Here is a 24,555-nt window from a genome sequence, read left to right on the forward strand (position 1 = left end):
AAGCATGAACGAACAAACATCCAGTAATTAAGTTGAATCAGTACTCAGAAAAAGTCTCAACAAACAAAAGACCAGGACCAGATGGCTTCACAGGTGCATTCTACCAAACATTTAGAGAAGAGTTAACATCCATCCTTCTGAAACTATGCCAACAAAATTGCAGAGGAAGCAACACTTTTGACCTCACTCTATGAAGCTACCATCACCCTGATATGACAAAGATATCACACAAAAAAAGAAAATTACAGGCCATCACCTGATGAACACAGATTATTAATACAAAAGTCCTCAACAAAATACTAGCAAATTGACTTGAACAATGCATTTAAAGGATCATATCATGATTAAGTAGTACTTATTCCAAGGATACAAGAGATTTCTCAGTATCTGCAGATCAGTCAATGTGATACACCACATTAACAAACTGAAAAATAAAAACCATATGATCATCTCGATAGATGAAGAAAAAAATCTTTGATAAAATTCAACACCAAAATATGATAAAAACTCTTCAGAAAGTGGGCATAAAAGGAACACACCTTAACATAATAAAAGTCATATTATAACATCATACTTAAAAGACGAAAAATTGAAAGCATTCCTCTAGGATCAGGAAAAAGACAAGGATGTTCACTCTTGACACTTTTATTCAACATAGTTTTGGAAGTCCTAGCTACGGCATTCAGAAAAGAAAAAAATAAAAGGAATCAAAATCAGAGAAGAAGTAAAACTGGCACTGTTTGCAGACAACATGATGCTATACATAGAAACTCCAAAAGATGCCCCCAGAAAACTACTAGAGCTTATCAATAAATTCAGTAAAGTTGCTGGATACAAAATTAATATACAGAAATATGTTGCATTTCCATACACTAGCAACAAAATGTCAGAAAGAGAAAGGCAGGCAACAATCCCATTTACCATTGCATCAAAAAGACTAAAATATTTAGGAATAAACCCAGTTGAGGAGACAAAAGATCTGTACTCTGAAAACTATAAAGATGTTGATGAAAGAAATTTAAAACAACTCAAACAGCTGGAAAGATATACAGTGTTCTTGGATTGGAAGAATCAATATTGTTAAAATGACCATACTACCCAAGGCAATCTACAGGTTCTATACAATCCCTATCAAATCACCCACAGCATTTTTCACAGAACAAAAGTCTTAAAATTTGTATGGAAATACAAAAGACCCAAAATAGCCAAAACAATCTTGAGAAAGAAAAATGGAGCTGGAGGACTTCAGACTATACTACAAAGCTACAGTAATCAAAACAGTATGGTACTGACATAAAAACGTACATACAGATCAGGATAGAAAGCCAAGAAATATAACCACACATTCATGGTCAATTAATCTACAACAAAGGAGGTAAGAATAAACAATGCAGAAAACCAGTCTCTTCAATAAGTGGTGCTTGGGAAACTGGATAGCTGATGTAAAAAATTGAAATTAGAACATTCTGTTACACCATATACACAAATAAACTTAAAATGGATTAAAGACCTGAGTATAAGATATTACATCATAAACTCATAGAAGACAACATATCGAAATATTCTCAGACATAAATCCCAGCAATATTTTGTTGTATCTCTCTCCTAGAGTAATGAAAATAAAAACAGAAACCAACAAATCATACACAATTAAATTTAAAATCTTTTGCATAGCAAAGGAACCCATAAACAAAACAAAAAGACAATGGAGCAAATGGGAGGAAACATTTGCAAATAAAGTAATGGATTAGGGATTGATTTCCAAAATCTATAATCAGCTCCTATAGCTCAGTATAAAAAAACAAACAAAACATCAAAAAATGGGCAGACAACCTAAACAGATATTTCTCCAAAGAAGATACACAGTTGGGCAACAGACATTTCAAAAGATGCCCAATACTACTAATTATTAGAGAAATGCAAAACAAAACTACAATGAGGCATCAGATCATACCACTCAGAATGACCATCATTAAAAAGTCTACAAATAATAAATGTTGGAGAGGGTGCAGAGAAAAGGAACCCTCTTCTACTGGTGGTGGGAATGCAAACTGCTGCAGCCACTAAAGAGAGCTGTATAGAGGTTCCTTATAAATTAACAACAGAGTTACCATATGATCCTGTATTCCACTCCTGGGCATATATCCACAGAAAACTCTAATTTGAAAAGATACATGTACTCCAATGTGCATAGCAGTACTATTTACAATAGTACAAGACATGGAATCAACCTACATGTCCACTGACAAATGAATGGATAAAGATGTGGTACACACATACACACTAATTGGAATATTATTCAACCATAAAAAAAAAAAATCATCTGCAGCAGCATGGATAGACCTAGAGATTAACTTACTAAGTGAAGTAAGTAGGAAAGCCAAATGCAAATATCATATGATATCATTTATATGTGGAATCTAAAAAAAAAAAAAAAGCAAATGAACTTATTTACAAAACAGAAATGTACTTGTAAGCATAGAAAACAAACTTACAGTAACCGAAGGGGATAGCAGGGGTGAGGGGGAAGATACACCAGGAATTTAGGATTAACATATATACTACTATATCTAAAATAGGTAAACAAGGACCTATTATATAGGACAGGGAACTATATTCAACATCTTGTAATAACTCAGTGGGAAAGACTCTGAAAAATATATATACATACACACATGTAATGTATGTATGCATAACTGTATACCTGAAACTAATACAACACTGTAAATTAAGTATACTTCAATTTTTAAAAAGTTTAAGGAACTACTTGATTTAAATCACAACTCAAAACCAAATTTAAAACATAAAGTTTCTTCTGTCAACACATGAAATGAAAACTAGCTGCTTACCAGACAGTAGCTAGATTAGAATGCAAATGTAAACTATGAGGAAATCTTGAGGACCTGACTGTCCAGTACTGATGCACTACATGCTGTTCCAACCAGCTTCGGGCATCTGGCTCATCTAGTGGAAAGAAATTTAGTTACATTTAAGTTATAAGAGTTAAGAAAAGAATACCTGATCAACTTTGCTATGATAGCTAGACTTAGAATTTCATTTGAATATTCAACTGAAAAAAAGCTCTTTAAAATAACAGGTATCTGACAACATTTATATACATTTATATAAAATCAGTTAAAACTATAAAGAGATATATATATATACAAAATTTAATTAATGTCATTGCTACAAATTTAAAAAGTTACTCAATTTTAAAATGACCCCATGAATAAAAAAAACACAAACAGTATATTTGAATAGTTTAATAATCATGAAAGACATTGAAATGGTAACTAAAGATGTTTCCAAGCACCCCCAAAGCCTCAGGACTAGTACTAAGCTTTGAAGGATTAGCCATCTTACACAGATTGGTGCAAAAAACAGAAAAAGAGAAAGCTATCTAACATTATGAGGCTAATATAACCTTGCTTCTAAAACCAAATGAAGACATAATATGAGAAAGTAATTCATCAAAGAATAAAGATTAAAAATTTCCATTAAAAAAAAACTAATAACCCAATCCCACGATGTAGTCAAAAGAAGTTTAGCTTAGGAATATAATAATGATTCACAATCAAAAAAATCTTATCAGTGAAGTATTAGAGCAAAATAGATGAATTATAGAATTACCTCACAGATAAAGAACAGCATTTGCTAAAGTTTAATATTTATTTATGATTTAAAGACTCCCAGAAAAACAGGAATAATAGTCTTAATTTTGCAAAGGCCACATATCCAGAACCTATGCCAAAACCATCACACTTAACTACGGAATTTCATGGGCAACCTTCTTGGGATAACCACTCCAGGAAATACACGCCCATTGCTACTGCTTCCTCTGTAGACTAGAGGGCTGGCCAGAAAAGAGACATGGTTAACATTTCATTAATAAGATATTAAGAACTGGTAGTGGATAAAACTGTCAATATTTGCAAAGAATACTGATCATCTATTAAAAAACCCCAATATTTTGGGAATTAACAATATATAATTAATACAAGAGTTCAGCAAGAATGCTGGGAAAAAAACAATTTACAAAAACCAAGTGTCCCCCTACATCAGCAATAAATAAAAGAAAAAAAGACACTATTAACCATAACAACTAGTAACACACATAGAAATCAACAAATACTTAAGATCTTGACAAAGGAAATTTCTAAAATCTAGTAAGACATAAAAGAATTAGAATAAATATAGATATTTCCACAGAAAAGATGTCAAATCTCCTCAAGCTAAATCTATAAACTCAATTCAATCCCAATAAAAATTCCAGGTGGATTTTTTTTCCAGCTGGATTTTTAAAAAGGAACTTACCAAACTGCTCCCAAAATGTCTACAGAAGAATAAAAGTCTACAAATAACTAAGCCAATTTTGAAAAAGAGCAAAGGAGGTGAAGGGAAAACTTGACTTCTGTCTGTTGAAACATATTACAAAGACATATAAACAGTCTGTGCTTCCACAACTCACACTCAGGACAGAGAACTGAATGTTCAGAAATAAGTGTATCAATATACAATAATTTTAGAACCACAAAGCAATGTGTAAAGAATGGACTGTTAACTAGACACTGCTGGGAAATGTGCTCCTGACATTGGAGAAAAATAAGCTGTTCTTCATTTCATATATAAGAGAAGATCTGGTGGTCACTGAAGAGCTACACAAAAGCTATAAAAAAGCAAAGAGAAGGAAAATACAGGGGAATGTTTTCATAAAGAAAAATATCAAGGTCCAAATTCTAACCATATCATGAAAAATTCACAGACTTAAGTACAATAAAATATTTTAAAAAATCAAATTCTGTTTGAAGGATACCATGAAAATGTTAACAGGTGACTAAAGGAAGAAAATAGCAATGTATAAAGCCTTGGAATTACTATCTACATATACAAAGAACTCTGATTGGTGGGGATGGGCAGGAAGGACATGAAACTCCAAAGAAAAGCAAGGAAAGGACATCAGTGGACACATCATATAAGGGGCAAACCTGAGGAAACCAAGGGATCTGAAGTACTTATCCTGAGTAGTTAGACAAACACAAATGAAAACAGCAAACCAAATCAAAGTGGGTGATTTAATCAAGTAGGGATGAAACTGTGGGCCATGTCCATAAAATAGGCATGGCACCAGGCAGAAGGGGAGAAGGTAGCTCAGGCCTATCAACAAAAGAAACAATAACACAAGTGTGGTGTTGCAAACTGCAGTATCCTATGTAGCCACTAGAGCAACAAAAAAAATGTTCATAGAGCAACACAGACAGATTAAAACAGTTAAATGGAAAGAGCGAAACAACAGAGGTTACACACAGCATATTATCAGCATGTAATTTAAAAATAAAATACAACCAATCGACACAATGTACTTTACAAGACCTCAATGTGTTTGAGAACAGATATCAAATACATTAGAAGAGCTTGTCACTGGGCTGGCAGAGAAAGCAGAGTGAGAATCAGAAAGAGCAGATGAGCAGAAATAAGCTAAACCAAAAGGCCCTGCACAGGCTGCTGTTCATGACATTGAGCTGATTAATCCACATTCTGCCCTAAAGGTCCAATTCAATAATGAAAAGAGAAAAGAGACCAGAAAATTGTTAGCATGCTAAATCAATTTTAACTACTTTATGTGCATTTGGCAAGATTCAGGTACAATGAACAGGACCAGGCCAGAGATCCTAGCTTCTGGAGTTAGCTTCACAGCTGTGTGCATGAGAAAACCATTATAACCACATCTTTGTTTTGTATCTATAAAATGAGAAGTAGATGTTCTAATCTCTAAGGTTGTTTCTAGCTCTTTCTATATTCTACCAAATCATACTTTTTCACTAAAAACTGAAAAAGCATTAAAATTTAAATTGTGTAAGATATTTTTCTTTTATTTAGTCACTAACTTTAGAACTTTTTGATGAAGGTGAAAGACAGTGAAAAAGCTGGCTTAAAACTCAACGTTCAAAAAACTAGGATCATGGCATCTGGCCCCATCACTTCATGGCAAATAGGTGGAAAAACAATGGAAACAGTGACAGACTTTATTTTCTTGGGCTCCAAAATCACTGCTGGAGGGTGACTGCAGCCATGAAATTAAAAGATGCTTGCTCCTTGGAAGAAAAGCTGTGACCAACCTGCTGCTGCTGCTGCTGCTGCTAAGTCGCTTCAGTCGTGTCCGACTCTGTGCGGCCCTATAGACAGCAGCCCACCAGGCTTCCCCGTCCCTGGGATTCTCCAGGCAAGAACACTGGAGTGGGTTGCCATTTCCTTCTCCAATGTGTAAAAGTGAAAAGTGAAAGTGAAGTCGCTCAGTCGTGTCCAACTCTTTGCGACCCCATGGACTGAAGCCTACCAGGCTCCTCCGTCCATGGGATTTTCCAGGCAAGAGTACTGGAGTGGCTTGCCACTGCTTTCTCCGTGACCAACCTAGACAGTGTATTAAAAAGCAGAGACATCATCTGTCTAGTTAAAGCTATGGTTTTTCCAATGGTCAAGTATGGATGTGAGAGTTGGATCATAAGGAAGGCTGAGAGCTGAAGAATTGATGCTTTCAAACTGTAGTCCTGGAGAAGACTCTTGAGAGCTCCTTGGACTGCAAGGTGATCAGACCAGTCAATCATAAAGGAAATCAATCCTGAAAATTCACTGGGAGGGCTGAAGCTGAAGCTCCAATACTCTGGCCATCTGAAGAGCAAACTCATTGGAAAAGACCCTGATGTTGGGAAAGAGTGTAGGCAGGAGGAGAAGGGGATGATAGAGGATGAGATGGTTGGATGGCATCACTAACTCAACGGACATGAGTTTGAGCAAACTCTGGGAGACAGTGAAGGACAGGGAAGCCTGGCGTGCTGCAGTCCATGGAGTCGCAAAGAGTTGGACATGACTGAGCAACTGAATAACAACTTTATCAAAGCCAATCTTTCTTCAGTATAAATATAAACAAACCATTTAAGACTAACAAAGTTCTCAAACCTATTAAAAAAAAGACCAAAATTGCACTGTAAATGCCTTTTCAACATTAATTCTATAGAGCTATAATACTTAAAATGCGTTACAGAAGATGTGCCAATGGTTTAAAAAGGTTTGTTTATTAGGAAGGCAGAGCTTACCAATGTTATAAATCACTTGGAACTGATTCTCAAAGCTTGCCTTTCCTTTTAGAGAATTTTATTAGAGATGCCAGCATTCTGAACACACAGTACCTTTCCAGATGACTCGAGGCCCCAGTTTTCTGTTTTGATCTTGTTCTTCTAACGGTGTCCTGTCCACCTGAATCCCAGAGTCCTCTCTGCTTAAGGACTGTTGATCATTTTCATCTTCACTTTCTTCAGACCAATTCTGGTTAAAAGAAGGAAATACACCTTAACCTTAGAGTACCTAACAAATGGACCTATTTAGATGAAAAGATTATGAAAATTTCAGAAGCAAAAACTATATCAAATGAAACTTTTTATACATGTTCAAAGTTACTATTACAGGATGGAATTATTTCTGGTGGCAAAAATCCCTAGATTTATAGCTCCTTAAGGAATACATATATTCATTCTGATCAACTTTCTAGTACCAGTATTTTGGAGCAAAATCTTAATAAAAATTCCATAATAAACTACTCTAATTTAAAGAAGAGTATTCCTATTTTAGATAAGTTACGATACGATAAAAAGACCCATAAAAATAATCTAAATAACCTGAGATGTATTTATATAGCAAAAGTACTGCCACTCATCGATAGGATAAAAAGACCCATAAAAATAATCTAAATAACCTGAGATGTATTTATATAGCAAAAGTACTGCCACTCACCGGTGTGTTTACACTTGGGCCAAGGTCAATTTCTTCACCTTCCATCAAGTATTTTCCCCAGTCAAAATCATCCTTCTTTTCTAAAATATAACAAAAGAATTTCAGTTTTATCAGAAATATATGGGAAAGAAACCCAAAATTATAGTAAAAAGTTTAGCAAAACTCAAAATAAAACATACTTGAGAAATTAAAGTTCAAAAGTAGTGAAACAATAAATTGACATTCTAATATATTTAAAATTTTAATATTTTATCTTCAGTTCTGATTTTTCTCTTTACATAATTGAAAGTAGTTTAACTTACAGTCATATTTTATATGAAAATTTACAATTACAATTGCATTTCAAGACAATAGAAATATTTATTTCATACATTTATTTACAGCTTTTTATAAACTCTCAATGTCTAGTAATTGTATCATAAAACAATTTCTCTCTTATTTGGTAACATACCCATTTCTTTATCTCTTGGTGTTTCCACATAATTGCTGTTCAAAGGAGAATCAGACAGACACAGAAGAAGTGATAGTATGGAATAATGTACATCTGTCTTTAAAACAAGAAATGAAAAATATGAATCACTGAGGTTGGTAAGAGCTTTCTAAACCAGTTTGAGTAAATAAAACTTCACCCTGGGACTTCCCTGGACATCCAGACTTGGAACTTCCACTGCTGGAGGAACGGGTTGGATCCCTGGGTGAAGAACTAAGATCCTGTATACCAATTTGGTGCAGGCCCCTCCCTCAAAAAAAGAACAGATTACCTCATGACAGTTACGTCCTCAATGTTTTTGTGTGCTTCAAGAAAACAATCATACCTAACATCTCTAAACTTGCTTTTATAGTTCAAACATGTACAGATAGAAGAACCTGTGCAATAATGCACTACCTGAATAATAATGAGGAACTGTCAGACAAACGTAAACTGAAGGACAAGCTACCAAATAATCAGCCTGCTCTCTTCAATAATGTCAAGGTCAGAAAAAAAATGGTGAGGAATGTTCTGGATCAAAGGATACCAACTGGTGAACCTGAACAAAAAAAGTACACAGATGTTCCTTTTACTATTCTTCAATTTCTATACTTTTTCAAAATTTAAATTGTATTTATAAAAATCACATTTAAAAAGGTGTCAAAGTTAAAAACACTCCAAATAAGCAAACTATGCATGGAAACTATGCACTATAAACTATGCATGGAAAGGAGAGAGGAGAGAATTAAATTCAAGGAATGGAAGGGAAGTTTCAGGTGACCTCTCCCTATTATATAATGTGTGGTACTTCATGTACATCTTCATTGGGTTTATCATAATTATAACTAAATAGCTATTCAATAACTACTTGGGTAGTGATGATCATGTATTGCTTATTCTGTATTCCTACAACCCAGTGACGCCAGGGACACAGAAGACACTTGGTAAACTTCCCTAGGTATAAGGCAATGTATGGCTAGTAAGACTGCAAGAGCTGCCTCTTTTTAGATAATTCCTCTGCTTGGAAATACCTTGACTTCCTTTAACCAAAAAAAGAAAAAAAAAAAGAAAGAAACTTTAATTCCATAGAGAAAAGTGGTCTAAAATGTAAATACTTGAAGAAAATAACTCCCAATATATAAATCTATTATTTTGTGGTAATCACTTACGTCAGATTGCTTATTCTGAAAGAACTCTGTACACCTGAAACTACAGTTTCATGTATTAGTAATAACATACTGATGGTATTAAGGAAAAAAGACTGCTGCGAAGTTAGGACTCTGGAAGTTAACGTTTAGATGATATAGGAGACTGTCTAAGATGGTGGATTGGGAAGCTCATCTCCTATAGGCATATCAAAATTGCAACTATTTACAGAGCAACTAATAGTGAGAATGATGGCTTAGTGGTAAAGAATCTGTCTACCAACACCAGAGATGCAGGTTCAATCCCTGGGTCAGGATGATCCCCTGGAGAAGAAAATGGCAACCCACTCCAGTATTTTTGCCTGGGAGATTCCATGGACAGAAGAGCCTGGTGGGCTACAGTCCATGCGGTTGCAGAAGAGTCAGACATGACTTAGCAACTAAACAACAACAACTGGTGAGAATGCCCCAGCAGGGTAGCAGAAAAGATCTTCTACAGCTAAAGAAACAAAGAAGGAATCACAATGAGATGGGTAAGAGAGGTGGGGACATGGCATAGTCAAGATCCATGCACCCAGTAAAAATTATCCTCCCACAAATGGGAGTTCTCCCCAAGGAGGGGTCTGAACTACACATCTGGCTCTGTAGCCTTGGAGCTCTGCACTGGGAAGATGAGCCTCTAGAACTTTTGGCTTTGAATGCCAGTAAAGCTTATATTCAAGTGACTCAGAAGGCCATGGGAAATAGACTTCACTCTTAAAGGGTGAACACACAAATGTCACATGTTCTAGGACCCAGGGCATAAGCAGCAATTTGAAAGGAGCCTCGGTCAAACCCACCTGCTGATCTTGGAGAGCACCCCGAGGACACAGATGCTGGTGGCAGCCATCTTGGAGTATTTCTCTAGCCTATTAGCACAGGGGGCTTACCCGCCCAACAGCCAATCAGCAACAATCCTAGGACCCCCAGGCAAGCTGCCAGCCATGTGGAGACCAAGGCCCAACTACCAGTGTGTTCAGGACCCAGCCTCACCCAATAGTGGACCAGCACAGGGACTTCCTGGGTCCTGAAGCCAGCTGTGCCAGGCGCCAGCACTGCCCACCAGAAGCTGGCAGACCTAGATGAGGCCAGCTCGTGCAGCCAACCATGCTGAGGATCAGCCCTATGTACTATTGTGCCTACAACAGTTAGCCCACAACACAAGGGTCCATGTAGCTCACAGAGGGGATACTCATAGAGCAAACAGCTCTGGTGACCAGAGGGCAGTGCCCTGCCAGGGGCCCAGAGACATCTCTTACATAAGGCCACTTCTCCAAGACTGGGAAACATGAGCATTCTACCTAAGGAACAGAAATAAAAACAGAGGATTAGGAATAATGAGATGACAGAAAAAATGTTCCAAATGATGGAACAAGATAAGATGCCAAAAAAAAAAGAAGCAAAAAAGATAAGCAATCTACCTGGTAGAGTTTCCCAAACTCGGGAGAAGAAAGAATGAACAGAATGAGAAGCATGACAAAGTTAGAAAACACAAAGAAAAACCAAACACAGGTGACGAATACAATAATTGAAATTAAAAATACACTAGAAGTAATTCACAGTAGATGAGATGATATAGAGGAATGAATGGATCAATGAAATTTAAGATGGAGTACTGGAAATCATGTAAGCTGAACAACAACAACAAAAAATTAAAACAAGGATAGTTTAAGAGCGTTCTGGGACAATGGCAAGAATACTAACATTCATATTATAGGGGGAGGTCCCTGAAGGAGGAGGAGAAATGGGCAGAAAACTTATTTGAAGGGATAATAGCTGAAAAATTCTTTAACATGAGAAAGGAAACAGACATCAAGCTCAGAAACACAGTGTTCTAAACAAGATCAACCCAAAGAGATCCACCCCAAGATACACTGTAATTAAAATACAAAAAATTAAAGCTAAAGAGACAATCTTAAAGTCAGTAAAGGAAAAGCAATGTTACTTATGAAGAAATTCCCTTAAGGCTATCAACTGGCTTTTCTGTGGAAACTTTCCAGCCCAGAATGGAGTAGCATGATACATTTAAAGTGACAGAATAAAAAAAAAAAAAATCTACAACTAAGAATACTCTACCCAGCAAGGCTACATTCAGATTTAAAGGAGAGATCAAAAGTTTTACAAATAAGCAAAAGCTTAAAGTGTTCAGCAACACCAAACCAGCTTTTCAAGAATTGTTAAAGGGACCTCTTTAAATGGAAAAGGTCACCACTAGAGATAGAAACAGAGAAGGCAATGGCACCCCACTCCAGTACTCTTGCCTGGAAAAACCCCATGGATGGAGGAGCCTGGTAGGCTGCAGTCCATGGGGTTGCTAAGAGTCGGACATGACTGAGCGACTTCACTTTTACTTTTCACTTTCACGCATTGGAGAAGGAAATGGCAACCCACTCCAGTGTTCTTGGCTGGAGAATCCCAGGGATGGGGGAGCCTGGTGGGCTGCCGTCTATGGGGTCGCACAGAGTCGGACACGACTGAAGCGACTTAGCAGCAGAGATAGAAAATTACAAAAGGAAAAGTCTCCCTGGTAAAGATGAATATACATTAAAGGTAATAGATCAACCACTTATATAGCTAGTAGGAAGGTTAAAAGATAAAAATAATAAAATGGTCTATACCTACAATAAGTAATTAGTATTAGTCGTTTAGTTGTGTCCAAATCTTTGTGATCCCATAGAATGTAGCTCTTCAGGCTCCTCTGATAAATGATCCATATCCACAATAAGTAATTAAGGGATACACAAAACAAAAAGATATACAAAATATTAAAATGTCAAAAACATTAAATGTTGGGGGAGAACACAGGGTTGTGAAATGTGTGCCAACTTTCAGTGATCAGCAACTTAAAATAATCAGGAATATATAAAGCCTGCTATATAAAAATCTCATGGTTATCACACACCAAAACCCTATAATACACACACACACACACACACACACACACACACACACACACACACAGAAAGAAATCCAAATATTAACACTAAAGATAGTCATCAAATCACAAGAAAAGAGAACAAAAGAAGAAATGAATGACAACCAAAAAAAAAAAAAAAATCCCAGAACAATTACCAAAATGGCAATGAGAACACACCTATCACTCATTTATTTGTGGCTGTGTTATGCAGCTTGCCAGATCTTAGTTCTCTGACCAGGGACTGAACCCATGCTCCTGGCAGTGAAAGTAAAACCACTGGACCAACAGGGAATTCCCTCAATAACTACTTTAAATATAAACAGACTACAAAGGCTCCAATCTAATGACAAAGGGGGGCTAAATGGATACAAAAACAATACCCATATAGATGTTGCTCATAAGAGTCTCATTTCAGATCTAAAGATGGAAAGTGAGGAAATAGAGGATTTCCATACAAATGGAAATTAAAGCTGCGGTAGTAAAACTTAAATAAGACCAAAGAGACCTTAAAACAAAGATTGCAAAAGGCGACAAAGGACACTACATCAAAGGATTAATCCAAGAAGATACATCTGTAAATACATAAGAACCCAACTTAGGAAGACCTAAGTACAGAAATCAAATAACAAACATAGAAAAAAATGACAGTAACACAATAATAGTAGTGGATGTCTTTCCATACTTAATGGACAGATCATCTAGACAGAAATAAATTAGGAAACACTGGTCTTAAGTGATACATTAGGTCAGATGGACTTAATAGATATAAGTAGAGCATTTCATTCAAAAAAAGCAGAATACACATTCTCTAAGAAAGATTACATACTAAGCCACAAAATAAGACTCAGTAAATTTAAGAAGACTAAAAATCAGTTTAGGCATCTTTTCTAACCACAGTGCCATGAGACTAGAAATCAACTACAAAAAAAAAAAAAACTGCAAAAAAACAAAAACAAAACCATGGGAGACTAAAAAATATGCTACTAAAGAACCAATGACCAGGAGCTGACTGTGGCTCAGACCATGAACTCCTTATTAGCAAATTCAGACTTAAAGTGAAGAAAGTAGGGAAAACCACTAGACCATTCAGGTATGACCTAAATCAAATCCCTTAAGATTATACAGTGGAAGTGAGAAATAGATTTAAGGGCCTAGATCTGATAGATAGAATGCCTGATGAACTATGTATGGAGGTTCGTGACATTGTACAGGAGACAGGGATCAAGACCATCCCCATGGAAAAGAAATGCAAAAAAGCAAAATGGCTGTCTGGGGAGGCCTTACAAATACCTGTGAAAAGAAGAGAAGCGAAAAGCAAAGGAGAAAAGGAAAGATATAAGCATCTGAATGCAGAGTTCCAAAGAACAGCAAGAAGAGATAAGAAAGCCTTCCTCAGTAATCAATGCAAAGAAATAGAGGAAAACAAAAGAATAGGAAAGACTAGAGATCTCTTCAAGAAAATTAGAGATAACAAGGGAACATTTCATGCAAAGATGGGCTCGATAAAGGACAGAAATGGTATGGACCTAAGAGAAGCAGAAGATATTAAGAAGAGGTGGCAAGAATAAACAGAACTGTACAAAAAAGATCTTCACGACCCAGATAATCACGATGGTGTGATCACTGACCTAGAGCCAGACATCCTGGAATGTGAAGTCAAGTGGGCCTTAGAAAGCATCACTACGAACAAAGCTATTGGAGGTGATGGAATTCCGGCTGAGCGATTGCAAATCCTGAAAGATGATGCTGTGAAAGTGCTGCACTCAGTATAACAACAAATTTGGAAAACTCAGCAGTGGCCACAGGACTGGAAAAGGGCAGTTTTCATTCCAATCCCAAAGAAAGGCAATGCCAAAGAATGCTCAAACTACCGCACAATTGCACTCATCTCACACACTAGTAAAGTAATGCTCAAAATTCTCCAGGCCAGGCTTCAGCAATACGTGAACCATGGACTTCTTGATGTTGAAGCTGGTTTTAGAGAAGGCAGAGGAACCAGAGATCAAATTGCCAACATCCACTGGATCATGGAAAAAGCAAGAGAATTCCAGAAAAGCATCTATTTCTGCTTTATTGACTATGCCAAAGCCTTTGACTGTGTGGATCACAAGAAACTGTGGAAAATTCTGAAAGAGATGGGAATACCAGACCACCTGACCTGCCTCTTGAGAAATCTGTATGCAGGTCAGGAAGCAACAGTTAGAACTGGACACGGAACAACAGACTGGTTCAAAATAGGAAAAGGAGTACGTCAAGGCTGTATTTTGTCATCCTGCTTATTTAACTTATATGCAGAGTACATCAAGAGAAACGCTGGGCTGGAAGAAACACAAGCTGGAATCAAGATTGCCGGAAGAAATATCAATAACCTCAGATATGCAGATGACACCACCCTTATGGCAGAAAGTGAAGAGGAACTAAAAAGCCTCTTGATGAAAGTGAAAGAGCAGAGTGAAAAAGTTGGCTTAAAGTTCAACATTCAGAAAACTAAGATCACGGCATCTGGTATCATCACTTCATGGCAAACAGATGGGGGAAAAATAGAAGCAGTTTCAGCTTTTACAGTCTTGGGCTCCACAATCACTGTGGATGTTGACTGCAGCCATGAAATTAAAAGACATTTACTCCTTGGAAGGAAAGCTATGACAAACCTAGACAGCGTTATTAAAAAGCAGAGACATCACTTTGCTCACAAAGGTTTGTATATTCTAAGCTTAGTTTTTCCAGTAGTCACGTACAGCTGTGAAATACAACTAAGCAACTGAACAACAACAATGTTGCTGCTGCTAAGTCGCTTCAGTCTTGTCCGACTCTGTGCGACCCCACGGACTGCAGTCTACCAGGCTCCTCCGCCCATGGGATTTTCCAGGCAAGAGTACTGGAGTGGGGTGCCATTGCCTTCTCTGAACAACAATGCTACCTCTTCACAAAGAGATGAAAGTACAGAGTTGGAGCTCCATCTCTGTATTAGTCACGTGTCCCTTCACAGTCTGTCTTATGAAACCTGCACCATCCCTGCTACTCTATGGAAGTCAGGAAATACATTACATATACATTGAAAAGCAGCAGTCCCATGTGCTGCACATTTATTATAGCTGAAGTGGTTCTGAATCTCAAAACCAGAAATAACTTCCACTTTCACATCCTTTGAAATGCAAAGCGACAAAGAGCCAAATTTCTTAGTTCCAGTGGGTTTTTTCCCCAGATGTGCCAAAGTCTTTGTTTCCTCTAGAATAACAATCTCAAGTTCTCCTTTGCCACACATTTTTTCAAGCCTGCTGCTGCTAAGTCGCCTAGAGGATGGTAAAGTGTCATTTACTGAGTAACGCCTAAAGAAACTATATGTATACCTATTTATAAATCTAAATAAAGTGTGGTTTGAGATTCACTTCTGGCATGATGGAGGAAAAATGAAGTCGTTCAGTCGTGTCCGACTCTTTGCGACACCATGGACTGTGGTCTGCCAGGCTCCCCCAGCCATGGGATTTCCCAGGCAAGAATGCTGGAGTGGGTTGCCATTTCCTTCTCCAGGAGATCTTCCCAAACCAGGGATTGAACCTGGGTCTCCTACACTGAAGGCAGACTCTTTACTGTCTGAGCCACCAGGGAACCCTGGAGGAAAGTTGCCTTCAATCCTCTCCCCAAAAAAGTAATGTTAAGTCTGGACCAAATTACCAGAGACAACCATTTCGGTGCTCTTGTTAAGCATAGGCATACAAATGTAGAGTGTTTGTTTGTGAAAATAACCTCAGGCAAGAACAGAATGAGTTTGATACATATATGCCTAAAGCTGTCTCCTCTCTCCCACCAGCTCTATCAAGTGGTAGTCCAGGGCTGGACAGCAAGTGAAAACTCGCAGCTTTGTTGTCACTGTCTTAGTAGTGGTAGCACTGGCAAGTGAGTGGGGGAACCAGTGGTTGCAGGCCTGCAGTTGGGCAAGCAGTGGGCCAGCAGAATAGCTGAGGGTTATCAGGGAGCTTCCTGAATGCAAGACAATAAAAGGGGGCTTGCTCATCTCTCCACATGTCTTGGGCTGACTAGAGGCTATGACAGGCACAGCAGAGACTAGAGTGAGCCCAAGACAACCACACATTTTTGGCCAACGGAGCCTGAGTTCATGGGCAAAGATCACACAAAGCACAAGCCAGGACAGTCTTGAAAAGAGAGTAAGTAGCAATGTATTTCTCAATTCACACATAAATAAATCAGATTAACACCCAAAACTCATTGAATGTAATATGTTATATATTAAAGACTGAATATATCCCCCATGACTTCCCTTGTGGCTCAGCTAGCAAGGAGTCTGCCTGCAATGCAGGAGACCCAGGTTCAATCCCTGGGTTGGGAAGATCCCCTAGAGAAGGAAATGGCAACCTACTCCAGTATTCTTGCCTGGAAAATCCCATGGACAGAAGAGCCTGACAGGCTACAGTTCATGGGGTCTCAAAGAGTCGGATGTGACTGAGCGACTTCACTTCAAACTTCTTCAATATCCCCTTCAATTTATATGCTGAAACTCTAACTCCTAATGCAATGGTACTTGGAGAAGGGGCCTTTGGGAGGTAATCAGCTCCTGAGGGTGGGCCACTGGTCCAGTGGGATAAGACCAGAGAGCTCCTTCTCTTCACATGAGGACACAGAGAGAAGGCAGCCACTGACAAGCTGGGAACCGTCTTCACCAGCAACCCCAAACTGGCCAGCACCTTGCTCTTAATTTCCAGTCTCCAAAAGTATAAGGAAATAAATTTCTGTTTTTAAGTCACTGAAAGATCAGTGTGTGGTAATTCTGTTATGGTAGTCTGAGCTTACTAAGGCATATGAACAGAATTCAAGGCAAAAAACATAGGAATATCTCAAAGACACAGAAAAAGATTTGACAATTCACAATTAAAAAAACCTTAAGAATAAAAAGGAATATTAAGAATAAAAAGGAATATCCTCTTTCTGATAAAGCACACCTGTGAAAATCCTGAAACTAAAGCTTTTCCTTTAAAATTAGAAACAAGGCAAATATGTGGACTTTGTCTTCTGTCCAGCATTGTATTGGACCAACTGCAATAAGACAAAAAACAAAAAAAAATCTCCCACTGGAATGGAAGAAGTCAAACTGTCTTTATTCAGAGATGATACAATCCTATGTGTAGAAAATACTAAGGAATTCAGAAGAAAATTACTAGAATAAATGAGTTTAGCAAGGCTAGGTATATAATAAGCAAACTGCAAGTGAATTTAAGAAGAAAAGTTCCACTCATAATAGCACCAAATAGAATGAAATATTTAGAAATACATATAAAAGAAATGCAAGATTTATACATGAAAAAATAAAACTGATGAAAAACATTTTAAATGATCTAAGTAAATGAAGAGTCCATATTCACAGATTAACAGATATAATATTGGTAAGATTGTGTATTAGCTTCCTAAAGCTTCCTTAACAAAATATTACAAATCATGTGGCTTAAAACAAAAGAGATTTACTCTCTCTCAGTTCTGGAGGCTAGAAGTCTTAGTCAAGGTGCTGGCAGTCCACACTCCCTATGAAGGCTCAAGGGAAGACTTCTTCCTTGACTCTTCCTAGCTTCTCATGGTTGCTAGCAATCTTTGGCTTTCCTTGACTTGCAGCCACATTGTTCCAATCTCTGCCTCTTTCACTGCATAGTATAACACTATGTGCATCTCCGTGTTAAATTCTCTATTTTCTTATGAGGATATCAATCACTGAATTAATCCAGTTTGACTTCATTTCAACTTGCTGACATTGTCAAAGACCCTATAGTAAGAAATCAGGGGCTAAGACTTGAACACATCTTTCTGGGGGACACAATTCAACCTAACAAATGACAATACTTTCCAAATTGATCTATAGATTCAATGCAATCCCTGCCAAAATCCACCTGGCTTTTGCAGAAATTTAGTTGACCCTACAATGTGTATGGAAATTCAAAGGCTCTAAAATAGACAAAACAGTTTTGAAAAAGAAAAAAATTGGAAGGACTTTTATCACCCAATTCCAAAGCTTAAAAGCTACAGTAACAAAGACAGTAAGGTATTTGTGTAAGGATAGGCATACAGATTAATCAAACGATTGAGCACTTGTAAATCCTTACACATACAATTTGTTTTTGACAAAGTGCCTAGGCTATATGCTTCAATTAGTTTATTTAATTTAAATGCAGAGTACAAAAAAAAATAAATAAATGCAGAGTACATCATGGGAAATGCTGGGCTAGATGAATCACAAGCTGGAATCAAGACTTTCAGGAGAAATATCAACACCTCAGATATACAGATGATACCATTCTAATGACAGAAAGTGAAGAGGAACTAAAGAGCCTTTTAATGAGGGTGAAAGAGCAGAGTGAAAAAAAGCTAGCTTGAAATGCAAAATTCAAAAAACACTAAGATCATGGCATCTGGCCCCAACACTTTATGGCAAACAGAAGGGAAAAAAGTGGAAACAATGACAGATTTTCTTTTCTTGGGCTCCAAAATCACTGTGGACGGTAACTGCAGCCATGAAATTAAAAGATGCTTGCTCCTTGGAAGAAAAGCTATGACCAAACTAGACAGCGCATTAAAAAGCAGAGACATTACTTTGCCAACAAAGATCCATACAGTCAAAGATATGGTTTTTCCAGTAGTCACACACTGATGTAACAACTAGACCATAAAGAAGGCTGAGCACCAAAGAATTGATGCTTTTGAACTGTGGTATTGGAGAAGACTCTTGAGAGTCTCTTGGACTGTAAGGAGATCAAACCAGTCAATCCTAAAGGAAATCAATTCTGAATATTCATTGGAAGGACTTACGCTGAAGTTGAAGTTCCAATACTTTGGCCACCTGATGTGAACAGCCAACTCACTGGGAAAGACCCTGATGCTGGGAAAGACTGAAGGCACGAGGAGAAGGGGATGACAGAGAACAAGATGGTTGGATAGCATTACTGACTCAATGGACATGAATTTGAGCAAGCTCCAGGAGATGAAGGACAGGGAAGCCTGGCATGCTGCAGTCCATGGGGTTGCAAAGAGTGAGACACGACTTAGTGACTGAACAACAACAAGAAGTGCCTAAATTATTAAGCTCTACAGTCCACCCAGAAAGCTACACAAAGTGAATCAAGAAGAGACATAAAAAAAGATTTGTCTCCTTTTTCAAAATGGTCCTTGCAGGAATACAGGGAAGTGTTTTACTAATCCTTAGGGCATGGATTCACAGCACTGCAGTTCTCTCTCTTCCAGAAATACCTTTATAGCCCTTCCTAAAATTGATGGACAGTTTTAAAAATTACCTAAAGCTCTTTCTTAGGTCACCAACTCAGGGTAAAGAAAGGGAAAGCCTATCAGTAACAGACTATTCCACAAGGACTATGAAGACTGACTTAATATATGTAGGCACAAAGAGTTAATTTGGGAGGACTGGGTTGTCCAAACCCTGCACATCTCAAAGATCTTCAGGACTGGCCCTTGACTGGCTCCTGAGATGTTCTCCTAGCCCTTGGAATACCCTGCTAGTACAGTGTATCTGTATGGCAGTCTTTAGGCCACACTGTATCAGTCTGACCAGACAGTTTATGCTAACAATGTGACTTATGGCGAATAATTTTGCAGGCCTGAAGTCCTTGGTTTGACCTCTGGGGGTGCTGGAGATTGAGTAGCTAAGCATATTCATATGACTGACCCCCAAGAAAACCCTGAACACCAAGACTCAGGGGAGTTTCCCTGGTTTGCAACATTTTGTCATTGAGAAAATTAAGTGCATCCCTATGTAACTTCACTGGGAAGGGACATCTGGAAGCTTGTACCTGGTTTCTCCTGGACTTTGCCCCATACCTTTCCCCTTTGCTCATTTTAAATCTGTATTCTTTCACTACAATAAGTCATACAATAAGGATAGCAGTTTTCTTTTTGGAGTTCTGTGAATTATTCTAGTGAATCATTGAGCCTAAGGGGTGGTTTTAGGGACACATGACTGAATATAAAAGAGCTTAGAACAGCACCTGGCATCTAGTGAGCAATACACCAATAATTATACTGCAAAGTGCTGAGAAGTCATTGAAAAGTTTTAAGAAAGCTAGAAGTGCTATTATTTCTTTCAATCTCTGATCTCAATTTCCACAGTAGGTTGGGGCCAACATGATTAAACAAGAATATACTTCTTTAATCACAAGCCTGAGACACAGTGGATTTTATGTCAATTTCCAGGAGATGGTGATTCCAGTCGGTGGACAATAGTAAAACAGAATGAATGTCTAAATGTTAATAGATACAGGCTGACAATAATCAGATTAGAAATAGTAAAATACAGCAGAGATTTCACAATATAGCATACTTTGAATTCCTTTATGTTTGGAAGCGATGCATTTAGAAATTCTTCAGTTAATCTCTTCCAACTAGCAGCTTTGCTTAGATCGGAATGAATGATGAATTTTTCGTAAATCCTAGAATGTTAACAAAAAAAAACAACTAATAACTATAAAGCTATATTAATAAAAAGGTCTGTAAGAAAATACATAGGTATCTGAACATGCACACATATATATACATATAAACTGACTTACCCTTCTATTGTCTTTTCTACTTTGTGGCTATTGACATCTAAGAAACGATGAAATCTAAAAGAGAAAATGTGATTCTTGTATCAATCGTGTCATAAAGCTAAGTAGACTAGTCTCACAATCCAACACATTGCCCCCCAAACACCCTATACTCAGTTATGTGTTTCCAGTGAGTGCACCTGTATCGCCTCTGTCATTCATGCAAACCACCAGTCAATCTAAGACTGTTTAAGCATCCTTTCTTTATGACACAGATTGTCTTGAGTTTCCCAACTCTGTCCTCTGGCTCCTCTCTCTTTCCATAATGCCCTGTGTGTAAGTCAGGCACAGCACATCCCTGTTAGCAGGGTTCCCTAAACTTTTTATGCCATTGTGAAGCCCCATGAATCCTAGGGATTCCGTCTCAGGATACAATTAAATAGAAGGGAAGCCAAGCATACTGAAATACACTTTAAAAATATTTTTTGAAGTCTGTGATATAGTGAGACATATTTCTTTGTTAAAACATTAAATAACAAGATCTAGAAGTGGGTTCATAACTACATAACAGTAAATAAGATTTATTAGAAATACCTGCAGTAACTACAATATGACAGTGAAATATGTGATTTCTACTGGTGACACAGTCATACATAAGCTATTACTTCTTGTTGCTTTCACTAATAATTGAAGGAAATGCTACTTTTTAGCTAGAGATTAGTAAAATTTTCTTCTTGTCCAAATCTGTAATATCTGAATTCTACTATTAATATATTCAGACCCTCAGGTTAAGAAGTTCTAATCTACATCATATGTAATAATTTTTGTCTGTCTTATTTAAGAATAGAAGCTGTATTGCACCTGTCTGTGAATTTCTAAGGCCTAGAACGTGGCCTCTATTTTTTAAAATATAAATATGAACTGTTCATTTTTCTGATGGATTAAAGCATCACAAAATTACAATATAGCTCACTTAACTCTTGTTTTCCATCTTTTAGTGGAAGCCACACAACCTGTACGTAAAAGAAATAAATTACACTATTAGATAAAATATCTAATTCTAACCTAGAAAATGGCTGAATGGAATACTATTTTACCTATAAATTTAGTTTCTCAACGTGTAAAAGGAGTTAGTAACTGCTAATGTCCCTCCTAACTCTAAAATGATGTCTGCTTACCTACTGTCATTTAGATATACTAACAGAAAAATTATTTGGGATTAAGTTTCTCTTAATATGACCTTTTCTCTGAATATCGCCTATTAAGGAATTGTTATATTTATGTTACACTTAAGAACTGAGTATTTTATTTCAGAAACGGGGCCGTTTAGACTCATCTATTCTTATTACAAACCAAGTGGGCACTTTATGTATGATCATTAAGGTTGATAAAAAGATTACCGATTTTGAAAAACTGTTTACCATTCAAGAAGACTATTATCGACGTTAAACAGGCAAAAGATTAACAATGACTACCATTCTTCTAATAATAATTTCATTACAGGTAATGATCATAACTGATTTACATGTCCCATAAGGAAAAATGATAGCTCTGATTTCACCTAAGTACCTAATCTGAATTAATCTTTTTAAATTAATTAAATAAAAAACCTATTAAAAGTTGTATTAGACCTCGAATACGCTATGCCAAGAACTGTTTTAGGTGCTGGGATAAGAAATGAACAAAACATACAAGCTCTGGTGGACCTTGTATTTTAGACCTCGAATATTCTATGCCAAGAACTGTTTTAGGTGCTGGGATAAGAAATGAACAAAACAAACGCAGCTCCCTACTCTGGTGGAGCTTGTACTGTGCATGACGGTGGAGGTGGAGACAAACAGTCACAACAAATAAGTTATCCAATGTGTTATGCTTCGCGTTTTGGAAAAAAAAGAGCAGGGTAAGAAATACGGAGTGGTCCGAGCAGAAAGGGAGTCAGTGAGAATAGGGTGTGACCATTATTTTGCTCTAAAATTTTACTCAACCAACCACTCAAAAAATTGTTTGATGGGCAGGGGCCCGCGCTAAGCGCAGTGGGCAGAGCAGGGAACCGGATCGTCAGAACTCTTCACTAAGAGAAAGATCGGAGGACGACCCCCAGCAACCCACAACCCATTGTTTGCGCTAAGCCTGGCGTGCGCCAGTCCACGGAGTAGCAAAGAGTCGAACACTACTGAGCGACTGAACTGATCACCGCCTCGGGCACCCAGAAGGCACGAAGGCATTAAGCTGCTGGAGCGGCAAAGCGCGCGGGGACTCTACCGGTCGTGCAACACAACTGGCCAGACCCCTTCCCTTCCCCGGCTGCGACGCCGCGTCCACACCTGAAGTTGGACCAGGCGAAGTGCAACGCGAGCTGGAAGTTGGGGTCCGCTTCGTCCTGGACGCCCGCCACAAGGCGAACGAGCTCGCGCACGTCGCGCTCTTGTCGTCTCTCCAGCCGACTCCAGGACGCCGGCAGGGACGCCATACCTCCCGCGCTCCCGCCGTCCTTCGCGAGGTCGCGCCAGCTCTCGCGCGAGTTCGAGCTGCGGCCGCGTTGCGCGTCGCCCTCGCGAGAGTTCGCGCTGCAGTCACGTTGAGCCTTGGGTCTGGTTCTTGTTGGTGGCAGGGTTGTGAGTGTTCTCCAGTTTCATCTGATTAAATTTAAGAATGTCGTCAAAGGAGAAGCAGTTATTATTAATTTATTGATAATAGTCTCTGACTGACTTTTTGATGGTCTAACGTCTGATGTTTCAAGAGCAGCCACTTCTCTTTCAGTGTATCGGTTTGCACAATTTTTAGGTACCACCATTTGTCAGTTGTCCATCATTCACTTTCTCCTAGAGGTGATATCCAGTGATCTTTGCGTTCCGCTCTGCACTTTCTCTTTTATTTTCATGCATTGGAGAAGGAAATGGCAACCCACTCCAGTTTTCTTGCCTGGAGAATCCCAGGGCCGGGGGAGCCTGGTGGGCTGCCGTCTATGGGGTCGCACAGAGTCGGGCACGACTGAAGCGACTTAGCAGCAGCAGCAGCTGCCCACATGGGCCACACTACGTGGCACACACTACAGCAGGTATAAAGAAAGCGCGTTGTCCCGCACACAGGCTGAGCTCCTTGCCTCCTGCTCTCCCCAGTGACTCCCATGGGCCAAGGAGGACTTAGTAAACAACACTGGCTGAAAGTGGAGTAGTGCTTTTGTTGTTGTTCGTAATTAAAACTGTACTTTTAGACTGTTTATGTAAAGGATTGCTCATAACCATTACAAGACTTGTTGCATAAAACGTTTAACTTTTATTTTTCTTTTAGGGATCTACTAGGTTTTCATGTGGTTTGTTACATTGCATTACTCTAGCTGTTTGGGCTGTCATAACAAAATACCATAGACTGGATGGCTTGAAAACAACAGAAATTTGTTTCTTATAGTCCTGCAGGCAGCAATTTGAGATCCACGTGCCAGCATGATTGGGTAAGGGCCCTCTTCCTGGAATCAGACTTCTGGTTGTGTTTTCACATGATGAAAGGGGCAAGGGAACTGTCTGGGGTCTCTTTTATAAGGGCACTCATTCCATTATCAAGACCTCCACCATCCTTTTCTAATCACCTCTCAAATACCATCATGTTGGGCATTAAGATTTCAAATTATTAATTTTGAGGGTGCACAAACACCCAGACTATAGC

General features: G+C 38.2%; 1 protein-coding gene across 1 annotated transcript in view; it reads right to left on the minus strand.

Moving 5' to 3' along the window:
• Positions 1–23,379, minus strand: part of TUBGCP5 (tubulin gamma complex associated protein 5) — a 50,503-nt gene extending 27,124 nt beyond the window's left edge. Inside the window, 7 exon segments of the mRNA NM_001102495.1 lie at positions 2,850–2,964; positions 7,185–7,320; positions 7,786–7,865; positions 8,237–8,333; positions 20,688–20,796; positions 20,917–20,970; positions 23,217–23,379. Coding sequence (NP_001095965.1) covers positions 2,850–2,964; positions 7,185–7,320; positions 7,786–7,865; positions 8,237–8,333; positions 20,688–20,796; positions 20,917–20,970; positions 23,217–23,362 — 737 coding nt within the window. The 5' untranslated portion in view covers positions 23,363–23,379.
• Positions 23,380–24,555: the final 1,176 nt, after the last annotated feature.

The sequence above is a fragment of the Bos taurus genome, chromosome 2 (genome assembly GCF_002263795.3).
Source record: "Bos taurus isolate L1 Dominette 01449 registration number 42190680 breed Hereford chromosome 2, ARS-UCD2.0, whole genome shotgun sequence".
In the NCBI taxonomy this organism is placed as follows: Eukaryota; Metazoa; Chordata; class Mammalia; order Artiodactyla; family Bovidae; genus Bos; species Bos taurus.